The sequence below is a fragment of the Prorops nasuta genome, unplaced genomic scaffold (genome assembly GCF_024137725.1).
Source record: "Prorops nasuta isolate Cenicafe-Biocafe unplaced genomic scaffold, Cenicafe_Pnas_1.2 PNAS00019, whole genome shotgun sequence".
NCBI lineage: Eukaryota > Metazoa > Arthropoda > Insecta > Hymenoptera > Bethylidae > Prorops > Prorops nasuta.
The window spans coordinates 3078242-3089187 of NW_027116816.1; the positions used below are offsets into that span (position 1 = coordinate 3078242).

General features: G+C 35.2%; 2 protein-coding genes across 2 annotated transcripts; both read left to right on the forward strand.

The window, feature by feature from the left end:
- Nucleotides 1-2074: 2074 nt before the first annotated feature.
- LOC136780527 (chymotrypsin-1-like) lies at nt 2075-3535 on the forward strand. The gene is made up of 5 exons (XM_066738949.1): nt 2075-2193; nt 2350-2500; nt 2660-2909; nt 3020-3157; nt 3243-3535. The coding sequence occupies exons 1-5, from the start codon at nt 2142-2144 to the stop codon at nt 3390-3392; spliced, it is 741 nt and encodes a 246-aa protein (XP_066595046.1). The 5' UTR covers nt 2075-2141; the 3' UTR covers nt 3393-3535.
- A 1668-nt stretch (nt 3536-5203) lies between these two features.
- LOC136780518 (chymotrypsin-1-like) lies at nt 5204-6587 on the forward strand. Its single transcript, XM_066738932.1, has 5 exons — nt 5204-5259; nt 5403-5553; nt 5713-5962; nt 6074-6208; nt 6291-6587. The coding sequence occupies exons 1-5, from the start codon at nt 5208-5210 to the stop codon at nt 6438-6440; spliced, it is 738 nt and encodes a 245-aa protein (XP_066595029.1). The 5' UTR covers nt 5204-5207; the 3' UTR covers nt 6441-6587.
- The last annotated feature ends 4359 nt before the right edge of the window (nt 6588-10946 follow it).

Genomic DNA, 10946 nt, shown 5'->3' on the forward strand with positions numbered 1-10946 from the left:
TTAAAAAGCAAGGAGATGAGAAAGAAAAGTAGCGAGGGAAATGACGGATTTTAAGTCGGCCATTGTAGGATTGCCGCTGAACGGAGAAACGTTAAGCTACGGGTGAGGTTAAACCGTCCATCTTCTTGGTGGAAAGTACCGCACCACGCCTGTGCTAAATCGTGACTCGATCGAGAGGAGGAAGCGCCGGTATTATATTAGCGCGCAGGAACAACCTGATGTGATCCTCAAGGGATCCGCGGAACTTCGTGAATTGCCCCGAGAGAAAAGCAAGCGAGAAAAATAAGAAAAGCAAGATTCCTCATGCAAACCAGTCGCGTTCGATGCACAATTATAAGGAGAGACGCCTCGATTTGTGTCAAATCGCTCTCAATGGGCCTACCCCTTTCTAATCTAAACACCTTCAGCTTTTGTAATGTATATATAGTCATGCATTTCGACTACTTTAATGCTATCCGTACAGTAATGTCCCAAATATCAGAGACACGATAGTGGCTTGATATATCAAGGAGACGTAGAAACAAAACAACAATAAGCGACGAGATATTACAGCAGCAACTTTGTCGGTCAAAACTTCATAAGAATTGTCATTTGAAATTAATGTCGTAAATCAAATATAGTTTGTAGTTTTAATTACCGTACAGTCTATACAAAATTTTAGATAAGGGTGTGTATGAAATCTAATTTTAATTTGTTTTGAAACGTGTAAGCATTCGTATATTTTATTTTACATTTTTATAATATAGATCTTTTCATAAAATTTAATACGTAACATAGAAAATACATGCGAAGTGTATTTTGTATTCATAATAATAATCAACGGTTGAGTCATTAAATAATTGATCTGCTGTAAAAGTTTGAAGTGTTTCAAGACAACAAGAGTGAAACATGTATTATTATTGTAATTTTTACTTTTTATATCTAAGATCTTATAGATAAGATAACATTCAGATATTATCTATTCAAGAATTCGATTCTATTTTTCAGTAGTATTAGTTTTCTATGCATTTTTTTTGTATTAATACTTTATTCCTTATACGAAGTAATAAGCAAATATCTTATTGCTGAATAAATTTAAGCTTAATAATAAAATATAACAGATCTAGTTTTTATAACAAGAAAATAAAAAAATGCAATAAAACAAAAATTGCAGATTATAATTATTATGAACGATTTATGTAACGAAAAGAATTGAATGGAGATTTTATTATAAATATAGTTACAATTATAATGACTTTATCTTATGGAAACAATTTAAAAATTTTTTTAAATTCTGAATTATTATCAGGAATTGAACGAAAGGTCTGCTCAATGCAACGACTAAGGCATTTGGAGAAAAGAAATTCTTTAGAATAAATTAAGCAGTCTTTTTGTCCTTTTAAATTATAACCAGCGTAAACGTCAGTGATTATAAAGAGTTTGTATCAGTTATATATATATCCATGATGAAATTAATAAGACTATAAATATAATTAATTTAGGTTTAGATCGATGAGATTTACTAATTAATTTGTCACTTAATGCCTGAATTTCATTCATTAGATTTTTTATTACAATTAGTCCTCATGTAGAAAATATTTGCCTCCTTTTTCTATAAGCCAATCTATTTTTTCTGGTATAATATAAATAACTTTATTTGAAATGATTCTGTAATCTACAAATTTTCATCTTTTTTACAATATTCGACTAAATACATAAGAAAATTCATAACTAATCAAGCAAAAAGATTTCACGTTCCATGAAATGTTTTTACACTTTATTTACTTAGAAAAATATTAATAGGACAGAGTCTTTTATCCTCTTATGAAGAATTATTATCAAAAGAAAAAATAATGATCTTTGTGCGCTTCAATGATTGCTATCGAGAATTTATATATAGTTAAATATTTTTACCGATTCTAAAGCGGGATGCTATAGCAACAAATAGATATTAGATCTGGAATTCTGTACTGTATTAAATGGAAGTCTAATTGAATCGCGCGAGATAAAATTCCTCATTGATCTATATATGTAGACATTTAAAAAATTATTGATATTAAAGTAATCCGTTGTTGATATTTATTGATAATACTTCAGTTTCCAATATAAATAGAGTTTGAATTATCCAGAGAGGCATCAGTTAACAATCTTATTCCATCACCATGCAAGTATTAACAACTCTACTCTTCGCAGGATTAGCGCTTTGCGCTTACGGTGAGTACAAAAACTTCCTATATTATATTAAAAATAAATTAATTACATTTATATTAACCTATTACTACAAATATCTTTGCTACTAGTCATTTAACACGATCATTTAAAGGTAATTTTATTCGGAAAAAAGACATTGAAAATTAAATATTTTTAAAGGTCTACCATCCAAACGTTCAGTCGGTGGTGAAGATGCACCAGATGGTAAATATCTATATATGGTTTCCCTGAGATACAATGGAAAACACATATGTACTGGTACCATTCTCAACAAACGTTACATTCTTACATCTGCTTTATGTACCGTAAAGTAAGTACAAATTTTTAATCAGGTTTTGTAGTAGTCAACGAATGAAAGATTTACTATTGATTACCTAGGAAACTAACTAGTTATTTTTTCATCATCGCGATTTTTAAAAGTATTATATATGTGCCAGAGGTAATATTAATTGTTGATTTTAAATCGCAGTACCCCATACCCAGGGCTCACCGCCCACGTTGGCGTTAGACGTATTGAGGAAGCTGGTGCTCAATACAGAGTAGTATCGTTTATCAGGCATCCTAAATTTGAAGCGTTTAATTATGTCAATGATGTTGCAGTTCTCAGAGTAGAACATGATATTGTATTTAATGACAAGGTGCAACCTGTTCAACTTGTTAGCGAAAAGCCCAAGAATGAGGTTTACAATGTCGTTTTAGCCGGATGGGGAAGAACTCTTGTGAGTATCGAAACTTAATTTTTAATAATTATCTCAAATTTTGTTATATTTCATTGTTTCTGGTATAACAATTGTTAGTAACTTAAAAATATTGTTTTTACGAATCAAAGGACGATGGTAGAAATTACAATCACATGAAAGTAATGGACTACGTCACTACCACTGAAAAAGAATGCAAAACTATCTATCCTGAAGAGAATAGCACCCACATATGTACCTCAAAACAAAGGAGACATGGTCCTTGCTTTGTAAGTATAGCGTAACTTTTTAATTATTCGAATATTTTTATGACAGCTTCAAATATAAAATTAATTGCGATTGACTTGATTTTAGGGTGATTTTGGTGGACCACTCGTTAATGAAGAAGGAAAACAAGTCGGTATACTCAGCAATGGATTTTACGTATGTTACGCTGATTACCCTCTTGCATTCAGCAGCATACCGTACTATTATCAATTTATCAAGGAAAACAGCAAAGTGTAAGTTGATAATTAATCAAGAGTTTCGATAAAGCATCACGTAAAATAAAATTTTATACCATGTAAAAGTTACAGTATATATGCTAAAGCAATCAATATAAAGATGTAATAGTGTAAACAATATCCATTAAAAGTAATGTAAAATTACTCTGTATACCTTCATTTTATCTTCCGTTACCATTTGTATCCAAATTCATCTACAGAGCATAATGACTGGAGTCATGTTTTGATCGGTAGCTTATTTTGTTCTTCTTAAACAATTTAAGCTTGCACATAAATGGATTTGACAGTATTAATGAAACGGTCGGTATAAAACTGTCTCGGAGGAAACAGAAAAGTAGTTTTCCAAAAATTGTTGCCTTGAAGTTAACAGACCACTATTTTTTAAATAGGATTTCTAAATGTTTTCTCCACCCCCTGTTCTTTAAAAAAAAATGTGCATATTTAAGAAAGAGTAAAAAACGTGGTTCTTGGTTTATAACAATCTTTATTATGAAGGTATTCAATTTACCTTGGAAGATCTAACGAAGATCGTTTAAAGATCAAAAGAAATTTTTTAAATACAATTAACTACTTTTCTTTCATATCTTAGGAGCTGATTTCGAGAACTTTTCAAAAAACCACATAAATTTATTATTTCATCCAATTGTTTATAAGACATTTCAATTTGAAATTCCAAATCGGTATGGGTTTAGTTCAAAAAGACTACATGACAATTATATACTATACAGGGTCAGTCAGATAATTCGTATCAAGAGGTGGAGGCCCCCACTTGAATCCCCGTAGTGGGAGCTAAGCGCATGATTGTCCGTATAGACAGAGAGAGAAATATATAGGGAGAGAGAGAGCGTAATGCTAGTGGCGTAGCTTCTCTGTCACTTCTAGTAGTTTCTCTCTTTGAAATGTACTCCTATAATAAATAACATAATTTCTAGAAAAAAAAGTATACAAATAACACCAAATTATTAATTGAGTGTACCGTATGATGAACAATTTTTGAGATTTTAAGAGTTTCTGATATTTAATCAAGAATTAAGCATGACATTTGTTGGAAATCACGACTAAGGTGTTTCAAGAAATTCTTTATAATGTATCAAGCAGTCTCTACCCTTTTTAAGTATAGCGAACATAAATTCTAGTGATTAGAACGAATTTGTATCAGTTAACCAATATAAACATGATAAGACTAATATAGTTACATTAGGTTGTGATCGATGAGTTTTATTTATTTATTTGTTACTTTTTAAATATGAAATGTTATTCATTGGTCTTTTTGATTACAATTATAACCCTGCTATAAATAGCATCTTTATTCTTTTCTCTTTACTCTATAGGTCAAGTTTCAACTAAATAAGTAAGAAAATTAGTAATCAATCAAATAATAAGGTTTCACTTTCAATGAAATATTTAGGCCTAAATTAGTCAAAAGAATTGTTAATAAAACATTCTTTATCCTCTTATGAGAAATTATATTAGGAAAGAAAAAAACAATGATCTTTACATATGTACATCAATGATTGCTATCGAATTCTTTTGTGAAGTAAATAAAAAATAAATATATAATTAATTATTATTACCGAGATCCAATCGCCAAATACAGAGAAATAGATATTAGATTTTGAATGTCATTCTATATTGAATCCAAGTTTTAATGAAAATGAAAGATAAGATTCCACACTAGTCATTGCGGTACTGAAAAAGGATTGATATTAAAGTACGTAGTTGTTGATATTTATTGATAATACCTCAGATTTAGATATTTTAGGTATAAATAGAGCATGAAGTATCCACAGGTTTTAGTTGACAATCTTCCAACATCATGCAAGTATTAACAGCTCTATTCTTCGCAAGATTAGCGCTTTGCGCTTACGGTGTGTACCTAAACTCCTTATACCACATAAATAAAGTAAATCAATATTAATTCGGAGCTAAAAATATCCTTGTTACTAGTATTTCATCAATATCATTTAGTAGCATTTTTTAAAACTAAAACAGAAATTCATAATATTTGAAGGTCTACCATCCAGCCGTATAGTCGGTGGTCAGAACGTACCGGATGGTAAATATTTATATGTAGCTTCTCTGAGACTTAATGGACAACCTTGGTGTACTGGTAGCATCCTTAACAAACGTTATATTCTTACGTCAGCTGAATGCATCGTAAGGTAAGTCAAATTCTATCAAGATTTTATAGTAGTAAATGAATAAAATATATATTATTGAACAGCTAAGCAAAAGAATGGTTCATTTTCTACAATCAGGATTTATCAAAAGTATAATGTAAATGAGAACGGTAAAACATTAATTGTTGCTTTAAATTGCAGTGCTTTACCCTCAAACCTCACCGTTCACGTTGGAGTAAGACGTATGGATGAAATTGGCGTTGAATATAACATCGAATCGTACGTAAGGCATCCTGAATTTGACACGAACTCATATGCCAATGATGTCGCTGTTCTCAAAGTAAACAAGGACATTGTATTTAATGACAAGGTGCAACCTGTTGAACTTGTTAGCGAAAAGTCTGCGAACGAGGTTTACAATGTCATATTAGCCGGATGGGGAAGATCCTTTGTGAGTATCAATTCTTAATTTTTTATTAATATTCATAAATCTTATTATATTTCATTGTTTCTTGTATAACAATAATTAATAAGTTACAAACATTGCTTTACCGAATCAAAGGACGCTACCCATGTCTATCACATGAAACTGGTAAACCTCGTCACTAGCACTGAAAAAGATTGTAAATCTGTCTATTCAAAAGTAAATAACAGCCACATCTGTACCGCAAAACAAAAGGGCAAAGGTCCTTGCTACGTAAGTAGCGTATTGTTTTAATTATTCCAGTATTCTTAAGATTGCTTCAAACTCAAAATTAATTGCGATGATTTGATTTTAGGGTGATTTCGGAGGCCCACTTGTCAACGAAGAAGGAAAGCAAGTCGGTATTCTTGCCAATGGATTATACTTGTGTTACTCTAACATCCCCATTGTATACAGTAGCGTAGCGTACCATTATAAATTTATCGTAGAAAACAGCAAAGTTTAAACTGACAAGTGATCAAGAGACTCGATAATAATTTACACAAAATACGAAAAGTAAACTATATACTATGTAAAAGTTACAATGTATATACAGCAAAAGCAAAAATAAATAAAATAGTCTAATAATGTAGACAACATCTTTTAAAAGTAACATTCGATTAACTTGTGAATCATCATTTCGTCTCTTATTACAATCTGCATCTAAATTGGTCTACAAAGCTTAATTGCTTGAGCCAATTAAATTTTGATTTTATTGTTTAGACTCTTTTATTCTTAATAAGGCATTTTATTGCTTTTCAAAGAAAACAATCTAATTGACACCATTAATGAAATTATTAATTGCATTTCGGATTTCTTGGTTTCTTTATTAGATAAGTTGCTCGCCAAGAAATCCACTGTAATCTATTTTGTTGCAAAGCACGTCACGCTATAACGCTCTAACTCGCTCGTGTGATGCAATTTAACTACCACATTATTACTCCCAAAGTTAAGCCGATGTAAGTTGGAAATTACTAGTTAAATTGCATATATCTATGCAAGAGCCGTAAGCGTCGTGTAATCTGCCCATGTGTTTATCTATCGGTAGGTAGTCGGTTATATACCGCGACCCCTCCATCATCGAGATGGCCACAGAGACCATCTTACCCCAATTATCTAATAATCCGAAGCGATGACCTAACTTTGGCACCGCGTCTAAGTGCTTTCCGCATCGCAACAAGCAACAGACACACTCATCAATCCCACCACGCATCTATATGTGTAGTTTACCCCTTGCCACCTCTTATCTTACCTGTCTATCCCCTTCGATCTTCAACCCCCCTCCCTTCAATTCCCCCTCCAACCACCAACATCCTCCAATCATTCCATAGCATTACAGTGCTACGTCATATCATACATTGCAGGTCCAACGAATGTTCTCTGAAACATGTGTTAGTTGCTAATGTCTGTAATGCTGTAGTCGATCATATAAATTAAGAATAGACTGATCAACGTTTCTCGAAATCCCTCTTCTCTTATTGATATATTTTAATTATTTTTCATCCCTTCCTTGCAATTCTCCATTCATCTACCAGAATCATCCAATCATCCCAGAGAATTACTGTGCTGCGTCGAATCTGGCATTGCAGACTTAACCGATGTTTTCTGAAACATGTCATTCGCCAATATCTTTAATACCTCCGTCATAAATAAACAGTAAATTGATCAGTCTTCGGAAAACCTTTTTCATCTCTCGGAGAGGTGAAGTTACGGGTCCTCCGATTGTTCGTACCTGTCCATTTTATTAGAGTTACAGGCTTCGACGATCAACGTATCCCCGATGATCCCTGTTACACGGTAAAAGGATTTCCGTAAGATCGATACTGATCCCTATTGATCCGGAGGACCACAAATGCAGAGAGTGCTCGCTCGGAATATCCCTTCACTCAAGAAAGAAGCCCTCGGGGCTATCAGGTGCTATGGCCTTTTCCTTTTCCTGCATAGCCCCCAGTATCGACCTGATTTTCTCTTTTCTTCTTCTCGTCCTCCGCCTTCTTCATCTTTTCTTTTTTCTACTCTTCTGCTTTATCCCCAAAACTCATTGCGCCAACTCGAAAACCCATTGAATTTCGGCCTCGTCCTGCGCGGAGGAACCTTGTTGACTTAAGCGCGTGGCAAATTTAGTCCTTTCATGCTCATTTTTTCCTCCAGTTTACACGCGCTCGTCCAAATGGGACAGGGATTACACCCACAGATACCTTCAACTGCATTTTTATCGTTCATTGTTATCGATCACCAGTCTTTCTCGATGCGTGACTAACCTTTGCTTTTTTCTCCTCGTTTTTCTTCTTCAATAAGAAAACAGGTTACCACCATTACAATCAGGAATCTTCGATGCTCGATCCAGGATCGGTTGCACGATCGTTGTTTATCCCAAGACATTTTTTATAAGCAGCTAAACTAACAGGGTAAGAATTCGAGAAGTTTCGGTGAAAGAACATTTTGGAGAATGTTGGAAAACATTCCAGCGAGCTTTGACACAATTAAAGAGTGGATCTGTATGGTTACTGCTTTAACCTCATTCTTCTCCCTGCTTCCTTATTCAGTCTGTCTTATGGGAGGGACGACGGACGAACATTGACAAAGAATTCAGCTAAGAGATGGAAGCCAAAACTTTCGTAATTACAATAAACAAGTCTCGGTTGGTATGTAAAATACCGCCAAGTACAAACGCCTTCCGGTAATAACATGCAAATTGTTGGCGCATCTAACGTCTGGAATTGGTGAGCTCGCCTTAAAATGTGATTTCTCGCTACTTTGAATCCGAACAGGGGTTTCCGTTATCTTTGAAGTCCCGCGCGCGATATATGAGAACAGAAGGGATTTGTTAAAATACGTTTTTCAATAGAAACATAATATCAGTAGATTTTTTTCAAGATTTCCTTTTACCATACGTGCAGATATTCGCTGTACGAGCTTAATATCGTTATTAAATATTCCTTCGTTTGTTCTATACATATCAATATTTTAATCCATCGCTCACACTTTTATTTCATATTGATTTATCAAATTTAGTTAACATAAATTTTTTCAAATTAACCATCGTGACATCATTAAATTATCCGCATTTCAGGTCAGGTTCTTATAATAGATAAAGTGGAACGTGGAAACTCGTACCTACTTCTCTGCTCTCCCATGACTTTTTACGAGTTAACGCAAGGATACTAATAACACAGTCCGCCAGGTTACACCATACCGCAGCTTCCATGCATCACAGCGATTCAGCATTGTCGCCCCCAGCAAAGAACGATCCAGTAGCATTTTAAAATCGGCTTACAACTCGTTTGTATAGTTAAAACTCTAGAACCGCTACTAGAAAACATTCAGTCGGATAACCTGGCATGCTTGATCAAAACCGATTCTGGTATGCCTGTATTTCCATTTGAAATTGAAAATGACGAAAGAACTGGAGCTCATATAAATTTATGCAATTAGGTTCTAGGCATGATACAATAACATTGGAATGTATGGGATTATTGTCAGTAGCAAAATAGAGTTCCTAGACCACAATTTGACGGAAAATCAGCTGAGAGGAATTGCTACAGAATTTCGAGAATTTTCTTGCAGGGCTAGACACGAGGGGGATCCTGGATGATCCTGGCCGCTCGCCTCTCTCATTAGTCAGGTTGGCACGGTGTAGCAACAGGAGAGACGGAAGAGGCAGAAGTTGGGGAGAAAAAGAGGGAGTGGGGGGGGGGGGGAGAGGAAGAGAAACGGCAGGACACGGCACGGCACGGAACGTAATGGAACGGCACGCCGCCCTCGGGCCGGACTGTGCGTGAGTTTAATCTGCGAGCCGGCAAAAGTTAGCCTCGTATATGCGTGTGCCCCGTTCTCGTACTGCAGCGTTAAGTGCAATGCGGCCACGTTGAAAACCCCTGCATACATATATATATATATATATATATATATACACGCGTGCGTTCTCGCCACAGACCCGTGCCCCGTTTCTTTTGCATCCTCCGCTCCTTAATTCTTCTTTTGCCCCCAGTGCGTGGGCGGTACGTACGCTACTCGGCATTTCGCATGAAACAAAAGCGAGAAAAAAATCTGTACGAAAAGGGGAAGAGAGAAACGTGCACGCGTAACATGGGAATTCGCGCGGATGTATCGCGTTTCGAGTCCGTGAAGACTTTTCGGATTTTAAGTGGATGGATAGCGGATCTGACAGAATAAAAAGGGAGGGGGAGGGGGGAGGGAGTAGCACTGGCCGCCGTAGCTGAGTCGGGGGCACTGCTGCCACGCCGCTGGACCTCAATTACTGAAGAATCTCTGTGGCCGGCGGGGGCGTAGGGGAGCCCCACGCAAATTCCAGGTTCGCGACGCCCGTGCGCAGCTTCGGCAAACGACTCTCTGCACCTTCATCCCTGCACTGTATACAATATCCATCTTGTTCGCGATTGGTATCTTGTTCCTTCTTCGTCAACTATGCTAGATTATTTATTTTCCTTCCTTTTAATTGATTTCTCTTATCTGGGAATATTTCTGTATTGGAACCATGATTGTACCACCGCAATAATATTGAAAATAATAATTACTGGTAGATATAATACTATTAATGCTATCTATCGGTAAATTGTATCATTTTGAATAAATTCATTCCAAGAAGTATGCTGCAGTTATACACATGGGCCATTTTCGATAGGATAATAGCTATGGAACTGCTATTTAAACAATAAAATACGATTGATCAATCAAATAGCACTTTTTCTAATCATCCAATTGCACCGAGTATCATGGTACCAGCTATGCTACTCCTACTAAATTCAACCGTTCTCCACTTTACTATCACTGCGTGCTGGTAGTATATGAATAATTTCATTAAAGTACTGGAATCATGTATATACATGGTTATAACGAAGCAAGAGTATATCAGTCTGATCGGACTTCGATTTATCTTGCAGAGGAGAAATTTGGGTGTATCTTGTGGCGAGGAACGTGGTGAGCAAGGGCGTGGGGTTCGGAGGAGAGA

Bases quoted from the DNA above. Each gene is read 5' to 3' on its own strand.
- LOC136780527 (XM_066738949.1), top strand. From the start codon at position 2,142: ATGCAAGTATTAACAACTCTACTCTTCGCAGGATTAGCGCTTTGCGCT. The intron at 2,501-2,659 runs GTAAGTACAAAT...TTTAAATCGCAG, and splicing joins TCTGCTTTATGTACCGTAAA to TACCCCATACCCAGGGCTCA. The intron at 3,158-3,242 runs GTAAGTATAGCG...ACTTGATTTTAG, and splicing joins GGAGACATGGTCCTTGCTTT to GGTGATTTTGGTGGACCACT.
- LOC136780518 (XM_066738932.1), top strand. From the start codon at position 5,208: ATGCAAGTATTAACAGCTCTATTCTTCGCAAGATTAGCGCTTTGCGCT. The intron at 5,260-5,402 runs GTGTGTACCTAA...TAATATTTGAAG, and splicing joins ATTAGCGCTTTGCGCTTACG to GTCTACCATCCAGCCGTATA. The intron at 6,209-6,290 runs GTAAGTAGCGTA...ATTTGATTTTAG, and splicing joins AGGGCAAAGGTCCTTGCTAC to GGTGATTTCGGAGGCCCACT.